The following is a 24490-nucleotide window of genomic DNA, read 5'->3' as shown; positions in this document are numbered from 1 at the left end:
TTCTTTCCATATTTCCTTAGTCAATTCAAAACTAAAATTTTTATAAAAATATTAATACAAGTGTTCGTGACAAAGACAAAAGTTGTAATTAGTTTTCAAATTTCAAGAATTTAAAATCTATAAATCCAGCTATCCAAGAGCAAATTAATTAAGTTAAAATATATTCGCAACATGTAAACTAAACGCAATACATAAAAAAAAAAAAAAATACAATCAATCCCTCCGGGTGGAAGAATAAGATAACGATCATTTATATCGGAATGTATTATTATTATCTTGATTTTATTAGAAATTGAACAGATAATTTTTTTTTTTAAAAAAATTAAATAATACTTAAAAACGAATAAACTTCTATTTTAAAAAATTATAAAACATTTATCAGAAACAAATGGAACATTTTCAAATCATGAATTGGATTCATAAAAGTTCACAGCTTAATTTTTAATCATGTAATAAATATTTCAAATACTGAACTCAAAATTATAATTATTTATTGAGAAATGCAACTCGTGGTAGGTAATAACTAAATTTTAAAGTGTTGTAAGAGGTATAATAATGATGAGAGTGAAGGGGTGTGGTGCAGGTTGTGTTCACAAAACTCTCCACCCAAACCACAATGCTTCTTCTTTCTCCTCCTCATTCTCTTCTCCTCCCCTTCTCTCGCTCCACCAGCTTCCATGGCCGCAGCACGGAACCACAGCGTCTCAGATTCAGAATCTTCGCTAACAAAAGTGAAAGCCAGAGCAACGACAACAAGGATTCCCCGGCTTTTAACCCCTTTGGCTTCGTTACCGATAATCCTTCCAGTCGAAGCGCCATCCAGCTCCCCGAAGTTCCCGCCGAGGACGGAAATGTTGGCCAAATGCTTTACGTATGTTCTTCCTCTCATTAAATTTCTATGGATATTTTGAGCCTAGGCATTTCTGGAAGTGTAATATGTTTGTGAATTACAGAGGATAGAAGACAAGGGGAAAGAATTTGGGTCTTATGTCAAATCCGGAAAGTTTAGATGGTTTGTAAGGAAAACTGGTAATTCTTCTTTATTCTGCTCTAATTTAATTATGTTTCTGTTGAAGATTCTTGGTGATGACTCGGTTTTTTTCTTTTTCTTTTTTTTTTCTCTTGACCTTGCAGGATCGGCTGAGAGCCGACGTGGAACCATTGTCTTCCTTCATGGCGCTCCAACTCAGTCTTTTAGCTATCGGATTGTTATGTCTCAGGTAGTACAATTATGAAATTGCTTCACCTGTTATCCATGATTGATTGGTGTTTCAAAGTTTTTCTAACTTCTTCGAAGGAGAAGATTGTTAGAATTTCTACATTTATGAATTCATACGTCAGTCAAATATATGGCCACATTTGCCAGTAGTTTATAAGGACAAAGATGAGTTGAGCTTACCATATTTTCCATAATTACATCCTTTCTCCCCTGCTTTCTTAATTCTAAGAGATGATAAGGCACTTATTAAGTGGTGATGCGTGTGCTAAGAACCTGACAGTGATGATCAAAATCTCATGTTAATTTCTTCATTCTATAAATTTCTTATTTCTCTGTTGACTAGATGTCAGATGCTGGATTTCACTGCTTTGCTCCTGATTGGATAGGATTTGGTTTCAGTGACAAGCCACAGCCAGGATATGGTTTTAACTATACAGGTATTTTTTTCTTTCATTATGTTTCTAATTTATGATTTTGAAAGTCACTACTTTTTTCTAATTATATTGCTCATGTTCTTCTCAGTATTTTAAATTTCAACTCTTACAGAGAAGGAGTTCCATGAGGAATTTGATAAATTACTTGGCACGCTTGGGATCAATTCTCCTTTCCTCCTTGTTGTTCAGGTTTGAATATACTTCTTCAAGATATTCAGTAGGTGTGCTTTTTCTTGGTTAGTTTCCGAGCCACCTACTTAGCAATTTGATCTTGATTTTCTTTAAAGCAATTTAACCTTCAATATATACAACACTTACATCTATTAAGACAGGGAAGATTTACACAAAGACCCTTTTGAGTTGAGCATGATTATAACATAGTCTCACATATTAATTTCTATGGGAGGCAGCATAGGAAAAATGCGTTCCTCAAATTAAAACCGTGGATCATAGCAAACAATTTACTTCTTTTTAATTATAATGAAAATGAAAATCTTAATAAAAGCATCACTAGAAAGAAAAACGGTCTCCGGAATTGTCTTTCGTTCTGAGCTATAACTTGCATCCATGAGCTTCATATTTTCCTGGAGTTTGCTCCAAGAAATATAGTCATCCACACCTCCTTACGTCAATCCCACAAGCCTCAAAAGGTTTAGTTAAGATATGCCAGATTCCACCGAAGATACAAATGGAACCTAACAATACATGCTCTCCAGTTATATTTTCCAAATCGTCCACACTAATATAATGCATCCTTCTCCCCCCAAGGGCTATTTAGTAGTACTAATATGCCTTCTATGTCAGCATTATGTTAACTCTATACTAAAACATTTTAACTCTAATAGTCAGCTAAGACTGAAATAATGTAATAGTCATATGATTGTCAACTTTTTGAACAATTAGTACAGATTAGTAACTAAAGGCTTCTCAAAAAAGATTACTAACTAAAGGAGGTATCTTTGTAATCTAAGCTAAAGAGGGTATTTTTGTAAATTACGTTGCAAAAAATATGAATAATTCCTAGAATAGTATGTAATATCTAGATCCAATAAGTACCATCACATCAAACCTACATTTCTAACATTTTCTTCTCCAACTCCTTTCTCCCCAAAGGGATTTCTTGTAGGTTCATATGGATTGACCTGGGCCTTGAAAAACCCAAGCAAGATATCAAAACTTGCAATACTGAATAGTCCAGTAACAGTTTCATCTCCCCTTCCTGGACTATTTCAAAAGCTAAGGTGCAACCCTCTTTTGTCCCTTGCATGGTTATGATTGTCGTATATGCAAATTATTTAAATTACACCTGAGTTAAGCTCTGACTTGCATAAGTAAATTAGTTGTCTTCTTCCAGTTTATCTTCTAGCTAGAGTTGGCATGTTTCTGTCCATCTCTTTAGATATTTATGTATTTCTTCGTTGCTTCTTCATGTCATAAAACGTTTTCATTGTCATGAATGCTTCAATGGAGACATTGTGTTTAATTTCACTATTCCTTTTGGGGTAATTTAAATTTCTTGTTCACTTTAGTTTTTTCTTTGTCCTTACTAGGATCCCTCTCTATGGTGAATTCACCTGCCAGAATGCCATTATGGCTGAGCGGTTTATTGAAGCAGGTAGCCCGTATGTATCCGAAATTGTATCTGATAATTTTGAAGTATTCCATTTTGAGTTTGCCTCCTGTATAGTGTTTACTGAAATTCATCTTTTCCTGTGCATATTCACATTTCAACTACTGCAGTATGACAACTAACATAAAAAAAAATAGACATAAGTTAAAGATAAGGTTTGGTAAAAGCAAATTTCTGCTATTTCCTTTACAATGCTCTAAATAGTAGTGGAATAAGAAACATGCATGTATTAGAGTTTCTGCTTCAATTAAAATTTTATTACATTATTAAAGATATTCTTCCCTGATGTTTAACAGGTTCAAAAATTGATTCATTTTAGTCAAGATCCTTTAATTTCAGGAATTAATTTACGCAAATTACCATCTAGTAGAACTTTCTTACGGATTTGTCTTATGAATTTTTGTCTATCATTTTGGCAGATATGTTTTGAAGACTGAGAAGGCTGATGTATACAGATTACCATATTTGTCAAGCAGCGGACCTGGATTTGGTTTGCGATTCACTTTCATTACTAGGCTTCTACTGCAAAATATTTTTTGTTTTTCAGTTTCCTTCCTTGAAATAAAATTTAATGTTAGGTCAATGAAAAATGCAGTTGCTTGGTCTTATAAGTATTAAAGCTGATATAAATAATCTCTGCATCACCAGGAGATGGATATCAATAGAAGCAAGTAACTTTCATATTCTGTTTGGTGTTTCAGCTTTGCTTGAAGCTGCAAGAAAAATTAATTTCAGAGACATCTCAAGCCAAATATCAGCTGGCTTTGCAACTGGAAGGTAAGCCTTTTTGGTTTTAGGTTATATGACTTCTGAATAGCATCAAATTTTAGGTTGTAAATATTTTTTCTGTAAGTACATCACCTTTTAAACGGCTTGACCAGAATTGATTTTTGCTAGTAACTCCAACCCAAAGCCAAGAACTGCTAGTTCATCTTTTAATGTGAATAAAAACCATTTGATTTCGGGAGTAGAAGTTCTGTTAATAGAGCCATCTAGGCCATGTTTCAACATCTTGCAGCAGGTTTCATATTGACTTACTTTGGATGAAAGGTTCTCATATATCAACTTAATTATGATAGATCTCAACCTTTTGTTTCAAGAGCATATTGCTGTTTGTGTTACTGATATTGACCAATCTTAATTCTACAAATAATTTTATTCTAATTCCTTTCTTTGATTGTTGAATCAATTTGATGTGGACTTCAGTTGGGATAAGCCAGTGCTACTTGCTTGGGGAATATCAGATAAGCACCTACCTCAGTCTGTTGCAGAGGAATTCCAGAAAGGAAACCCCGACGCCATCAAACTCAAATTAATAGAAGGTGCAGGGCACATGCCACAGGAGGACTGGTAAGTAGCGTTGTCAAAGCAACTGTATTTATTCTCTTTTCTTCTTTTACTTATATGACGTTTACTAATTACTGGATTGACAGGCCGGAGAAAGTTGTTGATGCCCTGAAAGTATTTTTCTAAATTAAAGTGTGCGTGCTTAGGCCTCGTCTCATGTAAGCAACATTCTTCTGTTGTAAGGTTATACGTTCCAGGGTTAGATGTAAATTGAATTTCTTAATCATTTTTCGTTTATCTTATCTCATTAGTTATGCACTAGAAGCACACTTTGGTACTAACAAAGACAAAAGAAAAATATAAATGACTTTATTTGTTGTTTTTCACTTTTCAAATTTCCTACAGATCAGACACAGGCAGTTCATGTTGGCATCGTCCCTTCAAAACCGTTTAGGCCTGCTAGTAGTCTATTGAATTCACTAATTGTTAATTGTTTATAAATATGTATATATACCCATTGTTTTAACATGAATGTATATGTAAGTTTGGCATTGGATGATGCCCTGCAGTTTTCCAAGGAATAGAATATTGTTATCCTTGTAATGGATAAGCATTCCTCAGGTGATTGTGGTTTGATATTTCTGTGTACTTCAGGACAATTTTTTTATTGTTGATAAAACTTCCAAAATTTCCCAATTTCTCTTGTATGATTGGTTGAAACTCTGAAATGAAAAACAGAAATGGAGCTGTAAAAAGGTACAGAACTTAGATTAGTCCTTTACATTACAGATCCAAGCGGTATGTTAATTACCTGAAAATAAATTAAACTAGCATTCTCAAAGGTACAGCCAAATCGAAAAGGAAATTCTGCACTTCTGATTCTATGCAGCAATATTTACAGAAGTGGGATCACATGCCCAATATCAAGCAACACTTCAAAACCATGCTACATCCGCCTTTTCATTTTGTTCTTCCGAAACTTACCTTCCAATAACTGCAAACTACTTTTTCCACTGGGAATTCTTGTTATTTGGACCAGTTACTTTTCTCTTGGGTGTCTTTGCTAATTTGTTCTTTCTACTGCTTGTCACCTTTTGAGATTTCTTTTTCTGATCACCATTCTTATCGCTCTCATCATTGTTAGAGTCATCACTTTCGTCACTCTCACTGGATTTTCTTTTCACTGGAGGTTTCTTGCTACGACCTCTTGATTCCGCGACTTGTTTCAATTTGGCTTTATCGTCTGCATCCTCACTTTCTTCCTCCTCATCATCCTTACTTCCTTTTCTTTTTACAGTTTGCTTTTCTGGTTTAACCGCAGCTTTTTTAGCTTGGTTTCCACTCAGCTTTTGCAATTCTGGTACATAAGCTGTTGTCTAAGATAGAAACAGAATACCATTAGATTAATCTCTTTTCAGAGCGGTAAGGTATCAGACTGTTCAATGAACATACCCTGCCACCGGCACTGATAAAATCAATTCTCTTTCCTGACATACATAAAATGAAAGCTCATCAGTCTCATAACAGATTTAGAATTGCCTAATGAACTATTAGAATCCGAAATTTTAACTTTCTCCAAGAAAACGTAACTAATTAACTCCCTAAAGCAGTGGACTAATTTTGTATAAACAACCAAACAATCCCAAAAAAGAAAGCAATAACAAAGAGAGAAATAAAGGGAGTGATGGATGGTAAAAAGGGAGGAGAGAACCAAATAGCATTAGAAAAACAATCAACCAAATGTGATGCTGTTAAGAGACATGGCATAAGGTCAGGATCCAAACCATCAACAAAAGCCTTGCCAGGCTTCTTTTCACGGGAATGAAAGATCCAATTACTAGGAAACTGACTACTGTCTGCCCCAACTTCAAGTGCCTTTTCAATGACCTGAAAAGCAACCTTTCTGTCAAAATTGTAACTTCATCAAGAAGTATCTTACCCTTAACTTTTCCAGGCTTTTTGCCCCACCGAAAATGAAACAACCATTCAGGAGGAAAGTGGCTACTTTCAGCATCAACTTCAACAGCATATTGAATAACCTACATGTATTCCTCCTTTACGTTTAAGAATAAAAAATGCTCTATAAATAGCATTTCCACATCTTGAAGTAAATGCTGAGATGAAGCACTTTCTCCTACCTCCTTGACGCACTTGTGTAAAGCTGCACATTGTTCTTTGGACAGGCTGGCAGCAACCTGGAGAGGATGAATTCTAGCCTGCAAGCAAATGAGATCAAAGTGTGCAAGATAAACGTCTGTTAATGTGGCATAGACATTATCAACCACAAAGAACTCTTGAAACGGCAGCATTAAAAAAGAAGCCTTATCCTAGACATATCAAGGAAACAGAAAACATTTTCATAAGCTCATTATCCTATATGGACTCTCATATAATTCCATTGTTGCTCAAGCATCTGTTTACATTTTTCCATGAATGGTAAAACAGGAAACAAAATTAGATCTGTCTCCTCAAGACTATAAATCCAATCCTACAAACCTACATTTGACACTTTCTTCTTTTAGAGGAAAAACCATATATATATATATATATATATATCTTTTTATTTGAATTTCTGATTCCCAAAGAAGTGAAGGCCAATCAGAGAAATGTTTACAAAGCTATCAAACATAAGGAAATCAATAAATCTAAAATATCAGAACCATCCATTATAAGCTTGCCTTTGAGAAAAATTTTAGAAATCGTCCCTACTCTCTGCAAAGGAGAGGAAATGTTAGCAAATGCTCTCTTGTTTCCCACCTTCCAGATGACCCAGCCAATAGACAAAAGAATGAAGGAAATTATCTTCTCCCTAGATTTAGTTGTCACAAACTAGACAAAAGAATGAAGGGAAATTATCTTCTCCCTAGATTTAGTTGTCACAAACCCGCGCCAACTCAAATTTCTTTCTTGATATAATCGCTCATCACCAATGAGAGGTTCAGAAGATTGAGAGCCGGATCCCATGGTCTTTTTGTCTCACAAGAAGGAGAAGATGATTCAGCGATTCCCACCTATTAAAGAATGAAAGCAACTGTTAACCACAATTCTACCTCTTTTAGCCAGATTATCTAAAGTGAAGATCCTCCCACACAGTTTCCATGCAAGAAAAACAACACGAGGGGAGGCTTTGGTTTTTCACATTTATTTTCCAGGGAAAAACATTCAGGATCTGGTCCAAAAGAATATGAAGGTAGGACTTCACTGAGAACTTACCACTATTGTTAAATTTCCAAGTAGGCAGGTACCTGGAAGAGGCTGCTAAAAACTGCTTATAACAAGGCTAAGGGACAGCATTCCCCTCACAACACTGCCTGATCTTTGCTTCTCTGTGCCTCGCAATCGAAAAAAAAATGATCAGTCCAGAATCTGACCCTACTGCTACTGCCTACAATGAATATTATGCAACTCAATAAATCATCCCTAATCACCATTGATTCATCTCCAAGGGGCTATAACAAAAAAGCACGTTTACTGTTTCGAGAGGTCCACCCATTATCTTCCAATCCGGACTCTGTGATAACCTTCTCCAGAGAGCATTACTGGAAACAAGAAACCCCCATTTCTGTTTAGAAGGCAACGCGTTGTTAAACGTTATGATGGACCTGATGCCTAAACCCTCGTTGCTAAACGGATGTTTAATCTTGTATAACACAACCAAATAATACTTCCTTTTGTATGCACCACCACCAAACACGAACTTGTATCCTAAGGACTCAATTCTTTTGGCTCACTGCACATGATAGGGAAGACAGATAAGAAGTATATGGAGATGTCCTAAGGATTCAATTCTTTCGGCCACACTGCAGATGATAGAGAAGATAGATAAGTATATGGAGATCTTGGAAAGTGTGGATCTAAAAAGTCTTCTTCCCGCATAAAACATGTTTCTTTTCTAATATGAGAGCTTCTTCTCCATCTTGAAAATTACTACATCCCAAATCTTCGCATATTTGATTTTAGCATCCAGAGGAAAGCCAAGGTATTTAACAGGAAAAGATGCCACTTTAAACACCCAAGAACTCTGGCTAGTTCCTTGACCTTGACATTGTTTCCCGTTGGGATCGTTCCCACCTTCCCCCAATTAACTCTGAGGGCCAAGACAACTTAAAGCACAGTAGCACAGTGTTGACATGAATATTTTGTTGTTTAAATAATTGAAATATTTTTCCTATATGACTCTTGCGATTAATTTTTTGTAATTTTTTAGAATTTCTATTATAAGAGAAATTTTCTTTTTTGTACTTAAGAATTCTCATATATATGAGTCATTTGTAACACAAAAAATATAGTGAAAATAAAGTAAATATTTTTTTTCTAAATTTCTATATGGTATCAGAGCTAAAATAAGGGAATCTTTAGGCTTTTATTTTAGGATTTTTTTTCCAAATCCTAGAATCTTCTCACCACCTAATGGAGTTTTCCCTTCACGGCGGCCGATCGCCCTATTTCGGTGACCTACTCCACCCTACCCGATCCCTCTGCTCCGGCCACAACCCGCTGTTCGTGCGGCTTCCTCACGCACAGCCTCTGTTTGTGGCGTTTCTTTTTTCTGGCTGCACCCATTATTCTCAGTTTTTTGTTCGTGCACGGCTGATTTGCACTGTTCCTTCGCGCATGACCATTGGTTCGCGACGTCTTTTGTTCCGCCGGCTAATGCTACAAATCTCGGCATTTCTTCGACCTGATTTCGCACATTAGAAACTCAACACAACCTTCTGATTTCGCGCACCGCATTTTGCGCAGAGGACAGACTGCTCAGGTTCAAGCCGTGCAATCCCTTGCACTAGCAGATCCTCTTCACGCGACCGTGCGCGATCTGTGTCTTTTTTCAGCCGTGTGACCGCGTCTGGTTGAGCACCAGCAGGTTTGCTTGTTTTTTGGCCAAAGTCCGGTCGCTATTTGGTCTCCCGCGGCACGCGCCTGCCTCTATCTTCGGCTCCAGACTTGTTTCTCTCGGATCCGACTCTGGTTCTCCTGCCTCACTGGACAGACTTGTCTCTGGTGATCTCCTTCAGACTCGCAGCATTTTTTGGTCTCCATTGGTGTTGGAGCATTTTTTGGCATCCTTCGGATTTTTTTCTATCTCGTTGAAATTAGTAGCTGGGTATTGTTCTTTCTCTATCGGTATGTCAAAAATGGTAAACTCAAGTACTGCTCCTCTACCTATTATTTCCAATTCTGATACTTGGATTATAGACTCTGAAGTTAACAAACACATAACAGGCTCTTCTAAAGATTTTCTGACCTATTTTCTGTGTACTCAATAAGAAAATATCTGTCGCTAATGGATCATACACTCTTGTATCTGGAACAGGTTCCATTAATTATACTCCGACCATTTCATTGACTACAGTTCTTCATATGCCTACTTTTTTATGATAGTCTTTCATCCATTAGTGTCTTTACTAGAGATTTTGACTGTAAAATTGAGTTTTTTTTTAGACCATTACTGTCTTTACTTCTTGGGAATTGAGATTGTCATATTTAATAAAAAAATCTTCATTTATCAAAGAAAGTATATCCTACACTTATTAGAAAAGACTGTAATAATGGGTTGTAAGCCAGCAAAATCCTCTATTGAAAGTAATAACAAACTATAAGGTGACAGTGGTACATCAGTTGACATAGAAAGATATTAGAGATTGGTTGGAAGACTTATTTATCTCTCACATACCATATCAGATATAACTTATGCAGTTAGTCTGGTGAGTCAGTACATGCATGATTCTCGTGAGACTCATTTACATGTTGTCTTTCAAATATTATGGTCTCTAAAACCTGCATTAGGAAAATGTTTACTCTTATCCAGAAATGACCATCTTAAAATAGAAACATTTACAGATGCCGATTGGATTGTATCTACAGATGATAGAAGGTCAACTATTGGATACTGCACACTCGTTAGTGGCAAATTGGTTATATAGAAAAGCAAGAAACAGAGTGTAGTTGCCTGTTCTAATGCTAAAACAGAATATAGAGTAATGACTCAAGGGGCGGATGAATTATTATGACTGTAGAAGCTAATCAATGAATTAAAACTGTTTAAAAAATGAACTCTATCATTGTTTTGTGACAATAAAGCAGTCATTAGTATTGCCCAAAATTCAGTTCAACATAACCGGACGAAACACATTGAGATTGATCATCATTTCATAAAAGAGAAAGTGATCGATGACTCCTTATATTTATATCATGTATCTTCTAACAATCAGGTGACAGATATTTTAACTAAATAACTTTGCAACAAAACTTTTCAGAACTTAATATGCAAGTTGGACATGTGTGATATTTTCGCACCAACTTGAAGGAAAGTGTTGACATGAATATTTTGTTGTCTAAATAATTGTGATATTTTTCTTATATAACTCTTACTATTAATTTTTTATAATTATTTAAAATCCCTATTATAAATAAAATTTTCTTATTTGCACTTAAAAATTCTTGTATATATATATAAGTCGTTTGTAACACAAAAAATGTAGTGAAAATAAAGTAAATATTTTTTTCCTAAATTTTTATACATAGATTTGAGTTTTCGAGAGCTTCATTGCTTGGTTTTTTAACAATAGAATTGTAACTCTTGCTCACCCTGCCCAACTTTAACGCCACTAATGAAGAAAAAAAAGTGAGAGTAGGCCTTTAGGTCTTCTTGTCATAGTCCTCTAATGGCTGAAAAGAAATCCAAAGATTCCCCATTAACAAGAACAGTAACGGAGGTAGTAGAAATATCAGTACCCACCCGACCCCTCTATTTCACTCCAAACCCCATCCTCTTAGCAGATACAGCAGAAGGAACCAAGAGACATGATCAGAAGCCTTCTCAACATGTAATTTGCAGAGGAACTTAGTGTCCTGATTTCTTATGCTAGTGTCAAATATTTCATTAGCCACCAAAAACGTATCAAGTATCTGTTAACACCCACCCATCACAGAATTTATAATTCTAATCTTTTGAATAAACACTTCAAATCAACTTGTAGACACTGCCATCCAAACCAATAGGTCCAAAGTCTCCCTAATTAACAGCTCCATCTACCTTTGGAATGAAAAGGAAGAAAGAGGAATTGATAATTTTCACAAATGTGCCACTAAAATGAGATTCATTGAAAAATCTCCATCACCTTATTCTTAAACACTCCCCAGTTTCATTGCAAAAAGCCCGTAATAAAGGCCTTAATAACCTAAGCCAAATGAGAGCCACTCGATATTAGGATTCAGGGTCCAAAATCTAAAACGTTCTAATTTTTCTTGCAAATGTCAAGTATGTCCTCGTACATGAAACAACTGCATCTGAATGCAATTTATAAATGTAATCTTCCTCCAATATCAAGGTAAAGAAAAGAAAATTTTCCAAGTAATAAGACAAAAAAACTATCAAAAATATATAAAGGAAAATTCATGGAAAATTTATCCCATTACAGATTTTTCTTTTGCGCATCTGTCAATAATAATAGTGTATTAGTTCTTAATAATATATTCCTTTTTCTATATTTAAGAAAACTACAGAATTGATTGAATTGTAACTTTAAATATTGAAGATAAGTTGTGCAAATATGAAAAGCTAACTGACTTGGTACAGCACTTCATCAGCAATCCAGTTTCCAATGCCTGAAATATAACCCTGCAAAAGAGAAAAGAAAACAGAAAGTAAAAAGTTAGGCTCTATTTGGTATATAAAGCTTTTTCGAGTTTTCATCTTTACATTCATATGTATAAATATATGTCATTCAAAATGAAACTAGAAGATGGCTTTCGGTGTTAAACAGAACTCTTTTATTTTTTTTTTGTTTAGAGAATAATATTAAAAAGATTTTAGGAGTCCATATAACTAATTCAATACTGAATATGGGTTTGCAGTTCCACAAGATTTGAGCTACGAAGCAAAGGTCATTAATCTGACATTAATGTGTATCTGAAGCAAATGAGTTATTTTGCGAAAAAAATTTGTTTCAAAATGTGTACTTGATTTAACAACGAGAAAATAAAACTCCTAAAAAAAACGAAAAAATAAAAATTTAATGCCAACTAAATTTCAAGCGGAACTAAAACAACACAGTTCAATATTTACCAGAAATGAATGAAACTTTCAAATATATATTATCTCAATTCATTTGGAGAATTTTGTCCTCATATATCTGAATTAATAATATCCACTCAGTAAAACACCCCAAAAATTTCATTTAGCTCAAACATAGCTTCAAAATATTTCCAACCAATCTGTTGTGTTGAAGGAGAAACGGAATCAGGAGATCAAATAATTTCTGGTTGCATATGGCAGTTAAAAATAAAGTAAAACCGGATAGTACTCTATGTTCCCCCCTTCCCAGAAAAATAAGTTACTTTGCTTTTCGAATACCAAAACCGTGTAAAAAGTCATATGGTCAATTGGCTTATATACTCATAATGGATCTTTTTGTGTTTCAAATGGGGATAAAGAAGTCTTAGTAATGCAAAACAGGGACAAGCTAAGATGAAAAATTTTTAGTATTAGAAAGTGTTCTCAAAATTTTATGTACTTTTTGTATTTTAATATCTTCTTGTATTAGCTATTTACGACATATTAGCTCAATTTAGGAATTACTTTGATAGTATCTTTTTCGTTCATTTTTCTTGGAAAGAGGTGGAAACTTATGCTACACCTTTTTGATTGGTCCACAGGTGGTCTCAAGTTGTCAACTTGACCATTGTTCATGGATGCAAAGGTGGTGGCCAAAGGAGATGGTAACCACGAGTTCCAACTTGTAAAATTGCCAACTTAGCACCACCTCTTATTGGACTAAATATGACGGCAATCCCAAGTAGCCAACTTGACTAGTTGCCAAGATGCTATTTTACTCCCTTTTGTTCAAGTCCTTGCAAGACATATTGTTCATAAATTTGAGAAAATAGCCCCTCACTGCAGTGGTTTCACTTCGTTTCGTATCCCACCACCCTTTATGTGTACAAATAAGAGAATCTCAACTGTAGCAGTGAACCAATTGAGTCTAACAAGCTAAACGTCTGAAAGGCTAAACATTCTTGTCTAAATCTTCCATTCTATCTCACGATTAATGAATAACAGGAAATGAGACTCTTCTCTTGAGCACATGACACAAACTGTAAGAAAGAATAGAGAGAGTGTTTAGTACGTTCTCTTGTGCCTTTACAAAGTGCAATAAGTATATCATTTCAGACTGTATAAGTTTTCGAGACTTATCTCAGTTTTAGGATTAAAGTTAGATTATTGGACTGATTTTGACTCAGTACTCGACAAGCTCCAAGATCCAGGATCAAGGTCACATTCTAGTGGTGCGATTTGGTTACAATCGAGTCTGGTCGCGACAAGACGTTTTGCGTTTTGGCAGTGGGATGGTCTGGTCGCCACCACATCTAGTGCTGCGGTCGAAGAGTTTTGGCACCAATGATGAAGGCCAAATTCACTACTTCGAGTGGCCGGCTGCGATTGCTGGTGGTTGGTCTACAATGGCCTACTATGAAGGCTGACCTAACCTTTCGAGGATTCTTTTCATTTTCTATTTTAGCAATAAAGGTCAAAGAAGGTTTATAACTAAGACTAACTCTTTTTAATTGAGTGCTTTAAACCATGTTAAAAATAGTTTGATGTATCTTCTATTGAATATTATACTCTTATATATACAGGTTTCTAAGCATAAAAGAAAATAAATAATTAATTATAATTAATTATAAAGAGTGTAATTTATCCCTATACCATATAACTTAAACTACACTTTCTTTAACATCTCCAACAATTGTAACATCATCAACATGTACAATGAGCAAAAATCATTTTACCTTCCTTAGAGCGCTTCAAAAACAATATGTGATTAGCTCAACATTAAATGAATCTGTCTCTTTATAACTCTAGTCATTCAATCAAAGCATACTGATGCGGAGCCCCAGATCAATAACAGAATCCAAAACCCCCCATAAACATTAGTAATCAGAAACTCAAAATCCTAAATAAACCCTCCCTATTTGACTCGAACTCAACAGGGGAGTGAAAATTAAGATAATAGAAATAAATGAATTAATTAGAACGCCACAAAAATTTTTTTTTTTTTTTTGAAATAGCCATAAGGAAAACCTTAATAAGTTAAAATTAATTTTAAAAAGAGATTGATGAAAACACCAAAAATTACCTTGATAAGTAAATACTAATTCCTCACTTAAAAAAAAAGTTGAAGAAAACCTCACTATTTGAAACTAAAACTTTGTAATTTTATTACTCTCAAAACTTGATTGAATATAACTATGAATTGATGGCCCATTGATAGTGTAGGTTATATGAATAATAATGAGAATAATCTTCTAAATTAATTGTAAAATTACATAAGAAAATAAATTTAAAATAGAATAAGAAACTTCCAATAATTAATATAATTGTTTTCTAAAATACGATAGATATGATCTCCCTAAATAGAGATCTTAATTAATTATGGAGATGATTGAGGGAAGAATTAAACAAGATTATGACCAGTTCTGGAAAGGATTAATTGCTCCCATAATCTTCCCAAAATTCATGAGATTCAATCTCTTATTAAGGCATGAGATCTGTTTTCCTCTTTCTCTTGATTTCCTACGCGGTTTAGGAAGGAAATTCACCCCTTGGCTGATTCTCCCCTTAAGAAGAAATTCTTTTTCCTTTCTTTGCTCACATCACATACTATAGGCGATTGTTTGAGACCATACAAAGTTTTAGTTTGTACGAGGTGGATTTCTGAGTTTTCTGGAGTTTCTACGATGTGGAATTTTCATCTAGATTTCTTCTAGTTCTCCATTGAGAAATGCATTTTTGATATCAAGTTTGTGTAGATTCCATTCCAAATTTAATGCCATTGGCAATGATACTTTGATGGTATTGAACTTCACTAGTGCGAACGTCAGTTCATAATCAATGTTATATGATTGGGTAGTACCTTTTGACCACTAGTCAAGTCTTGTACTTGTTTATATTCCACCTAGATTGTGCTTGATAGTACATATCCACTTGTATCCAACTAGATTCTTACTCTCTAGTAAGTAGTTCAGAGATTCTCATGTCTCGTTCTTCTCCAAGACTTGAATTTATTCATGAAAAAGAGTCTTCCATCTTGGTTGTTGGATGTTAGATCGGATAAAATTATTTTCAACGGAGGTGAAAAATGCTTGGAAATTCTAAAAGCTTTCCATAAGATACTTGATTACTGAGTGGATATTATTTGTTGAATCTTACACTTTTCCTTAAAGCAATTGATTGATCGAGATCATCAAGGTCATTACTGAATTTCAAATTGTCAACATATGTTACCTAATTGTAAACGCAAGTTACTTGGATCTTGATCCAATTCTTAGTTTTGCAGATAAAGTGTCATTCTCTTGCTCCTTTTAACAAGGCTTTTTAGACTTTTTCTTTCAATTTCTCTTAGAATAAAACAATTACCTCTTTACTATCTGATACAGTTGACTTAGGCATGACAAAGGTTGGTTTAGGAATGAGGAAGGAACATCTAAGAAATTATTTTCAATGATAGAAAGAGTAGTGATTGTGACTGTTTGTGGAGGCAAAGATGAAGTTGAGGTAGTGGTGATTCAGTTTTCCAAAATTGGAATTCATATGTTGACAAATTCTCTCAATGAATTGCAGTTTTGGAGTAGAAGATAATTTTCGAAGAATGCTACAGCCAACGAAAGTACAGCATTTTATAGTTGTAGGAGAGTAGCATTTTTATGAATTTTGGTTCAATGACTACCTTAGAAAGATGCATTTAATCATAGTTAGATTAAATTTAATACACTAGGACTTGTAAATATGACCGTATGCCATACAACAAATATTTTGATTGGAATAACTAACACTATAGGAGTGGATAGATATATTATCATGAAGATTTGACATGTGGTTTTAAATTTGAGAACTCTGGAAGGCATTTGGTTGATTAGGAAGGTTGCATTAAAAAAAACTTCACCTCAAGATTGTTTGATACATTTAAGGCAATCATAATTGATCGTGGAACTCTTATCAAGTTTTTGTTTTTGTATTCCATAGCTCCAATTTGCTGTGGAGTATCAATGCTTGAGCTTTGGTGTATGATATTATGCTCCTGTAGATATGAGCAGAGAATATTGTGATGGTATTCTCGTAATTTTTTGTTCGAATGACTTGAATCTTTGCGTGAGATCATGCTTGAACCATATTTTTGAAGTCTTCAAATATTCACCTAACTTCTAATTTTTCTTTTATGACAAATACCCAAATAACTTTTTTTTGAAATAAGACAAATACCCAAATAAATCGAGTGTGATCATTAACAAAGGTCACAAACTATAAAAAATAGGTAATATTTTTTACTCTAGAGGCTCCCTAAATATCACTATAGATAAAAAAAATGACTGATATGGTTGAGTGGCATAGGAATTGTATGTTTGGATAATTGGGTGGCCTAATTGATAATACTATAACATAGCAGCATTATTTTTATTAATACTAGGGTTGGACACTACACAAGCAGTCTTTACTGGTGACTTTTGAATTTTCAGTTCTTAGGAGGTTAAATCTAGTAGACACTTCATCATTGCCAATCCTTTTCCCAGCATCCAAGGCCCAAAATTTACCATATGCAGAAATAATTTAATAACACAATTAAGATCCTCAACTATTTTGCTTATGCACAACAACTGCAACCCAGTCTTGGAACATAAAGCACAAAATGAAAGTAATATTCTTGGATACAATGATTAGACCTGTATTGACTACCCTAAAAAGTGTTTCCTTGGAAATTTAAATGGAGGAATTCTCATGGCACAAAGTATATTCAGGTGAAACCATAAGATTCTCAATCATTTGATCCAGAGCTCCCAAGTCCACTATCTGTGTAGTGTGCTTTTCATGTCTAAAATTTAATGCATGTGGAAAAATACCCTTCTAAGCTACGGATGTGGTATCAATAGTTGTTATAGCAAATTGAAGAGTCTCTTGGAACATCTTCTGTAATGCCTCAAGTTGCTTCTCGCTAAACGGATTGCGATCTGTACTTAAGGTGGTACCTAGTATGCTTTCTTTGGTTGCAGCAGTGTAAGCTTTCCCTTCTCAGTTTTGCTATGGTCGTGAAGATTTCTAGTCAGTAGGTTTGCCGTACAGATATCAACATGTTTCCTTTATTGTCCTGGTTTTCCTCATTGCAAATATCAGAACAAACTTCCCTATTGTTGGATAATGGCCTAATACTTAGAACTCTTCCATGTACCTAATCCAAATTCTTCTTGAGACCAAGCAAGAATTTCTAGATACACTCCTGTCCAACGACCTTCTTATATAGAAGATTATATTCCGGACACTTTTATACCAATTCTTCATAAATATTGAGTTGTTTACAGTACCATGTAAGGGTACTAAAGTACTTAGAAACAGTTGAATCTCTTTGTCGAAGATCATGGAGAATACCCCTAATTCCAAATCGCAGAGGTATTATTGATGTTGGAGTTGGTTTCTCTAGCTGCATCCCATATCTTCTTAGTTGTGCCATAATACATTAAATTTTCTCCTATGTCATGGTCATAGAATTGATTAGCCAAGATATCACCACACTACTTTCTAATTTCCAGGTTCAATATCCTGGATCATCTTCTTTGGTTGAACAACAACTCCCATGAGGTATTCTTCCTTACCTTTCCTGTACATGTAGATCCGAACAAATTGGGTGCATTGAGTATAATTCTGCCCATTGAGTTTATGACATGTTATAGGAAGAAGAATGCCTTGCGTGGTATTGGTGTTGCCGTTGTGAATTGCTTCAGATTTGGACGTCACCTCCGAGTTTGATCCTTCCTCTCTGCTCACCATGGAAATGTTTTTGTTTTCTTTATTTGTGGTTTAGATTGTGCTGTGATACAATAAAAAAAATAGTGTTTCTTTCTTTTATTATAGATACAAACAAGTCTATAAACAATTTTATTTTTCAAAATAATACACACATGATCTGTACCTCAATCTCTCTAGGCACTAGAACAAGAAACAGTAACTAATTAGGAGAGACTTCTAATCAGAAAATACAAAACTATCTTAATAGAATCCCTCTAATCTAGTACTTAATTACAAATCAGAATCCCATATTTTTACATCATGATATCGTCAAAGAATGCTAAAACAAATTTATATAGGTATAGTTTGAATATTGTGTTCATTATTGCCTAGAAGGTTCAAGGTACATCAATTAGTCTAAACGGTACAATAAAAAATTCATAATTGTCATGTTGTATGCAGAAGGCCATTTTCTCAATGCCATTTGGATATATTCAAATTTGATGATAGCCAGAATGAAAGTCCAATTTGGAGAACAACTTGGCCCATGCAATTTCTAGAGTAATTCATCAAATCACCAAGGAATACATTTTTTTTTTTTTTAAGGAACGACGAATACAAAATTTATCATTAATTTTCTTTTGGTTCATAGCTCGATAAGCGAGGCAGAACCTCCATATTCCATCTGCCTTCTTTACTAACAATACAGGGGAAGAAAATAACGATTGATTAATCTTGAGACTTCCTTGTCCAAGCATCTTTTCTACTTGTTGCTTGGTCTCGTTTGCTTTTCGATGTCAATAATGTTAAGGTTTAATCACTACTGAATCCAAAATGCCTTCCAATACAATTTTATGGACATCAGAGCATCATGGAGGTAACCCACTAGGTGTGGTAAAAATGGCCCCAAACTCTGTCAGTAATTTTTCTAGATCACCTTGTTGGGATTGAGCAGATGAGAGTGCTACGACCCTCATGCCCTGTTGGTGTCCTTAAGACTAGATTCTTCACAGGTGTATAAGATCTCTTTGATGTTTAAAGAACATCCTCACTGTGGCAAAGTGCCACAGAATTGGCCCAAGGGTTCGAGGCAAGTTTACTCCCATAATTACTCTAAGAACACTCAAGGGCAAAATAAATAAATCCATATAGAAGGTGTCCCCCCTAGTGTAATTGTTACTTTTCTGCATAATCCAAGGTTTTGCACTCGCTCCCTATTAGATACCATTACTTGGAGATGTCCATGTGGCTCCATCTATAGAGAGAATTGGCATACTACTGTTTGTTGATGAAACAATAGGTGCTGCTGGAATCAACTAGATGAGCATGGGAAGCCCATCTACACTAGCTTTACTTTTTATTGTCTAGGCAGTGGCCGTTCTAGTGATCTCATGGATGTAGATATCGTCCTCGCTCTCATTCCTTGATTCCTTCTTATTTCTTGCATCATTGCTGTCAAAATTCAACCAGAATAGCTTCTTACACATGCCCTGGAACAAACAATTTATTGCAGTTGAAACAAAGGCTCTTCTTAGTCCTGTCTAGTACCTCCTCTTTGCTCTATTTCTTGATGAATGGTAACCAGCTTGATGTCTGTCAGTTGCTGCTGCTGTCCAGTTTCCTTTAGTTGCCCTGTCTCATAAACGCTTGCCAAACTCAAAGTAGTGGTGATGTTGGGCAGTTCCTGCAGCTTGACTTTAACAATATTTTCCTGGAGGCTGCTGATGAAGATCTGAACTTCTTACTCGAGGATGAGCATGCGAGAGAGCTGCTCAAAGGGACTGGTACTCGACAACCATTTCCTCTAGCTTCAATTTAATCAGTTCTCCCGATTTGTTTCTGTGTGTCAACAAAATGTATCTAAAGTTGCAGTGAGATTTAAATTCTTCACAACAGAGCTTCAGTTGGTTTTCCTCCAACTTTAGGAACTATAGTTGGGGATAGTCTTCGAGCTGAAAAGAGACTAAACCCACCTTGTCTTCTTCAATAGCCATTTGGTATCAGAAGTGCTCAAATTGGTTAATCTGCCTCAACAAATCAGCTGAGCCATTATATCGAGGAATGTAAGCTTTGTGAATCGCAGCACTGCACTTCCTCTTATGTTGTTGCTAGATTCAACCAATTTATTTGTCTTCTCTTTTGTCATGCTAGTGATGTCAGCATTCTCCCTTCTTGCGACCAAAAGTCCCTAGGAAATGCTTTGAAGCTGAGCGGCAAGCTTGCATTACCTCTCTTCCAAGCAGGCACAATTCTCCTAGCATTGCTTCATGAATGTCTTAAATTGTTTGAAGGCCTTGTGAGCAAAGTTTCACGGTCTCAGAGACTTAGGATCTAGTCATAGAGCCTCTTAATATAAAGGCTTTAAATAGCTGCTTGCTTCCAAAATTTTTGACCTTCTGGCCAATGGTGAGGCTCGTCTAAGAAAATCCCTGACCTTCTAGAGAAGAACTATTTAGATGAATAATTGATGATTTTATTCATATGATAGTATGTATATTTGTAGGGAAACTAATTGATTTTAGATCCCTATTAGAATTCTAGGAATCATAGTCTCAGTTCTATTCCAATCCTCTAATCTAAATATAAGTACAACTCTGGAGATCATAGTCCTAGTTATGTTCTAATTCCCTAATCTAAATAAAGGTTCCTAAAAATTTCTAACTCTTAGTTGTTGCTTAAAGAAACTGACTTCCTACTCAACTACAGACTCAAAGCTCATTTCCTTTGTCACAACTTCTATGGGCCACAAACTTCTCTATCTTTCCAGTAAATTTATCCTGACGAACCAGGATTGAATCTCCTTTTTGGTGCAATGTGAGAGTGTAATTGTGAAACCGTGTCCTGCATAACTTACCATTTAAGTTTTTACACAAGTCACCAGAAATGATTAATACATGAAACTTTTAGAAATTATATAGAATTAAAAATTCTAACCTGATCAAGTAATAGAGCTTTAATGGAAAGTTTTTTCTTGCTTAGAGATTCGGAAAATTGATTAATTGCCATAGGCTCCAATAAAGCATCAGGGCCAAGATCAGAGATCGGAGGTACTAAAGTAGGCTGTAGCAACCAAATCAATAAGAAATAAAATTAGACATCTAGTATAGCAGAGAAGTTCAGGAAACATTAAGTAGAGACTAGAGAGCAGCTGTTACTAGTACATCTTTGAGCAAGCGAACTTTAGCAAATCTCCTCTTGTCAGTGAAACATAGCTCCAGACCATCATCTAGCTGCAGAAGAAATATTTAATATGGTCATTTAACTTTCCAAGGGTAAAACATCGGTATAGTACATTCCTGAGCCAATCATAGAATAACTATGACATCATCTAAGTTATTCGGGAAGAATATTCTCATGTAAATAAGAATGTTTTCCCAGAGTGTCACTAGCATAAAACTTATTAGTATAGGATTATTATATTTTATTATTTCACTCTTTTTTAGCTAAAGTCATATTTTATTATAATTTTCTTAAAGAATTTCAATTGAATTATGATAGCAGACACCCTACTAATACATTTAATTAATTATTATTGAACAAACAGCTTATAAATAAAAAACTACTAATTATGATGTAGGACAAATTAGGTTAATTTGTCTAGTCAGGCATTGAGAAATAAAAATGTAAACATTACACATAGTGTTTTAGCTATATCATCCGTAAGAAGTCTTAATGATCATCCTCAACATTTTGATTCCATCACATAACGATAAAATTACGAACTCTCAAGTATTTTGTTGAATAACATAAGCATGTCTAAAAACTGAAATTACAAAAATATTTATAATGTTCCCTAATAGTTTTCCTAAATAGAATTAAATTAAGAAATTAGGATTAAACTAAGATATACTTTTTTGTGAAATACTAATACTAATAGAATTTGAAGATAATACCACGGATACAAGTAGGAGACTAAGTATTAAAAAGAATAGTGGCAAATTACAAAATTAGTCCCCAAAGTTTAACACTCGTTATAATTTGATTCTTAATGTTTTTTTTTTTGTTACAATTTAGTCTGCAACGTTTTCTATTTATTACAAATGCACAATTTTCTTCCATTTCATAATCACAAAAGGTAAAATGATTAGTTTATATTTGTATGTTTTAAAAAATTAACTCATAAAGTTGACTTTAACCAATTAAATTAATAAATTAGTAACAATTTATTAATTTAATTGTAATAAAAAATTTTCAAAAAAATAGATCTAATTATTTTTTCTAAATTAACAAAAATAAAAAATAGGTCTAAATATTTCAAAAAAAATTAAAAAATAGGTCTAATATTATAATTACTAATTAATTAATTAGATATAGTCATTTTTCAAGCTGTTTTTTAAAGTATTCAAACATGTTTTAACTATTTTACCTTTTTCAATCAGAAAAATGGCAGAAACTAAGCGTTTAAAATAAATAGAAAATATTATAGACCGAATTGTAACAAAAAATTATTACTGGCCAAATTATATTAAGTATCAAACGTTAGGGATTAATTTAGTAATTTGTCTAAAAAATAAAGTTCTAAAGTTACTAAACTATAATACCAAATTCCTAAATAGTACAATAGTTTTATATTCAATAAACTTATAATCTCTAACATATTCTAGGTAATTTAAACTTAAGTCCTTCTGCATCAATTAAATCTCATTAACTTAAGTGCCTTACATCTTTGTATTATGGTTGTGACATCATCTACAATTGTGGATGTTGCCAATTTCTATGGTTATTTGTATTTATCAGTGTTCTTTTTTTTTCAATCTTTTAAAACCATATTTCATTGTGTTATATAGATTTGCATTAGAGCTAAAATTTTTTACTTTGAAAGCAAATTATCAAATCCCAAGAAAAAAGACGAAAATCAATCAAGAAAAGAAAGAGAACTTGGCCCTATCATCAACTTCAAAAGGGTCTGGCACTACATCTAGTTTTCCATGTCCATCATCGTTAAGAGCTGCTATGGGAAGATCAAGCTTTTTGATCTTTTTGAGTCCATTATCAGCAAAAAAGGTGAGGAGACTATCATGAAGGATCCAAAAATCAGCCAACAAGAGAAAGAGTGGGGTGGATAGGGAGAGAGATCTAAGGAGACTTAAGTCGTCCATTAAACACAACAAGTCATGCAAGAGGGATAAGGGTAGGAGAAGGAAGGTTCATCATCAGTATCAATATGTTAAACAGAATTATTTCATAGAATGTGAAAGGATTGAATGATTTGAATAAGAGAATGATAATAAAGGAGTGCATGACACGATCGGACCTAATGTTATATGTTTCAAAGAAACCAAACTAGAGAATTTCAATGATCAGGCGGCAGACTATCCATGGAAACCTAGGGAGTAGGGTTGGAAGGATCTACCTGCTCTTGGGGTAGCAAGTGGAGTAGTAATTTGATGCAATAAGAATATTTTGGAAATTGTAGATGACTTCATAGGGGAGTACACAGCACCATGTATCTTTAAATGAATAGCTACCAGGCGGAGATGGATTTTCACTAGGGTGTATCGTCCGGGGGAGGGGAGAGAGAGAGATAGGCTATGAGGTGATTTGGAGGAATGTAAAAGGAGGGGAATTACTATGGATAATAGATGGGGACTTTACTATGGTTTTGAGCAACTACGAGAGATCGAGAGAAAGCTTTATGAGGATGTGCATTAACGAGTTTCACGACATTCTAGACAGATTGAACCTTATGGACTTACCTCTCATCGGTGACAAGTGGACTTTATCAAATGCAAGGGAGAGGCCCTTGTTTTTTAGAATTGACAGTTCTTTATCTCCATTTTTTTTTAAGCTCAATGGTTGGCTTTGTTGCTAAAAACTATGCAATTTACAATATTATATCACTTTTTCTCAGTTAGAGATTAATGGACTAATAACTTGGGGTCCACGTTTATTTTGATTTGACAACGAATGGCTTAAAGTGTCTAGATTCCATGACATGCTACGAAAGTGGTGCGATGAGATGGAGGGTTTTACAAGTTATAGTTGCTAAGAAGCTAGCTAAGATCAATGTTATGTTCAAGCAATGGAGTAAGGAGGAACTAGGACCTGAAAATGAAAGAAGAGATGAGCTATCTTTAAAGCTTCAGAGGCTGGATCAGTTAGAGGGTGAAGGAGGTCTTTCTGCAGAAGATGTTGATCACATA

The 24490-nt window shown here is 34.5% G+C and overlaps 2 protein-coding genes across 4 annotated transcripts in view; one reads left to right on the top strand and one right to left on the bottom strand.

Moving 5' to 3' along the window:
- The first annotated feature begins 569 nt into the window (after positions 1-569).
- LOC110807570 (alpha/beta-Hydrolases superfamily protein) lies at positions 570-5208 on the top strand. Of its 2 annotated transcripts, none has more exons than XM_088220690.1 (12): positions 570-871; positions 954-1029; positions 1135-1220; positions 1563-1656; positions 1766-1842; positions 2767-2894; positions 3204-3275; positions 3703-3773; positions 3985-4060; positions 4490-4633; positions 4717-4788; positions 4981-5208. In XM_088220690.1, exons 1-11 carry the CDS (start codon positions 617-619, stop codon positions 4754-4756), a joined length of 1119 nt encoding a protein of 372 aa, XP_088076816.1. In that variant the 5' UTR covers positions 570-616; the 3' UTR covers positions 4757-4788; positions 4981-5208. The 2 variants fall into 2 exon arrangements, with proteins under 2 accessions (XP_088076816.1, XP_088076815.1); XM_088220689.1 differs by having other exon boundaries at positions 4976-5208.
- Positions 5209-5317: 109 nt separating this feature from the next.
- The window catches only part of MMH-1 (MUTM homolog-1), a 32041-nt gene continuing 12868 nt past the window's right edge, over positions 5318-24490 (bottom strand). Inside the window, exons 4-10 of one of the 2 annotated variants that reach the window (XM_022032734.2) lie at positions 21509-21577; positions 21282-21407; positions 12141-12191; positions 6709-6786; positions 6510-6609; positions 6023-6057; positions 5318-5946 (exon numbers count right to left, since the gene is read on the bottom strand). In XM_022032734.2, the coding sequence (XP_021888426.1) occupies positions 5572-5946; positions 6023-6057; positions 6510-6609; positions 6709-6786; positions 12141-12191; positions 21282-21407; positions 21509-21577 (834 nt within the window). In that variant the 3' untranslated portion in view covers positions 5318-5571. Of the gene's footprint in view, positions 5947-6022; positions 6058-6354; positions 6458-6509; positions 6610-6708; positions 6787-12140; positions 12192-21281; positions 21408-21508; positions 21578-24490 lie in introns of both variants that reach the window. The other variant, XM_022032733.2, reaches the window with a different exon arrangement.

The sequence above is a fragment of the Carica papaya genome, chromosome 5 (assembly GCF_054855325.1).
Source record: "Carica papaya isolate Zhongbai chromosome 5, ASM5485532v1, whole genome shotgun sequence".
NCBI lineage: Eukaryota > Viridiplantae > Streptophyta > Magnoliopsida > Brassicales > Caricaceae > Carica > Carica papaya.
This window is presented reverse-complemented; position numbering and strand designations above follow the sequence as displayed.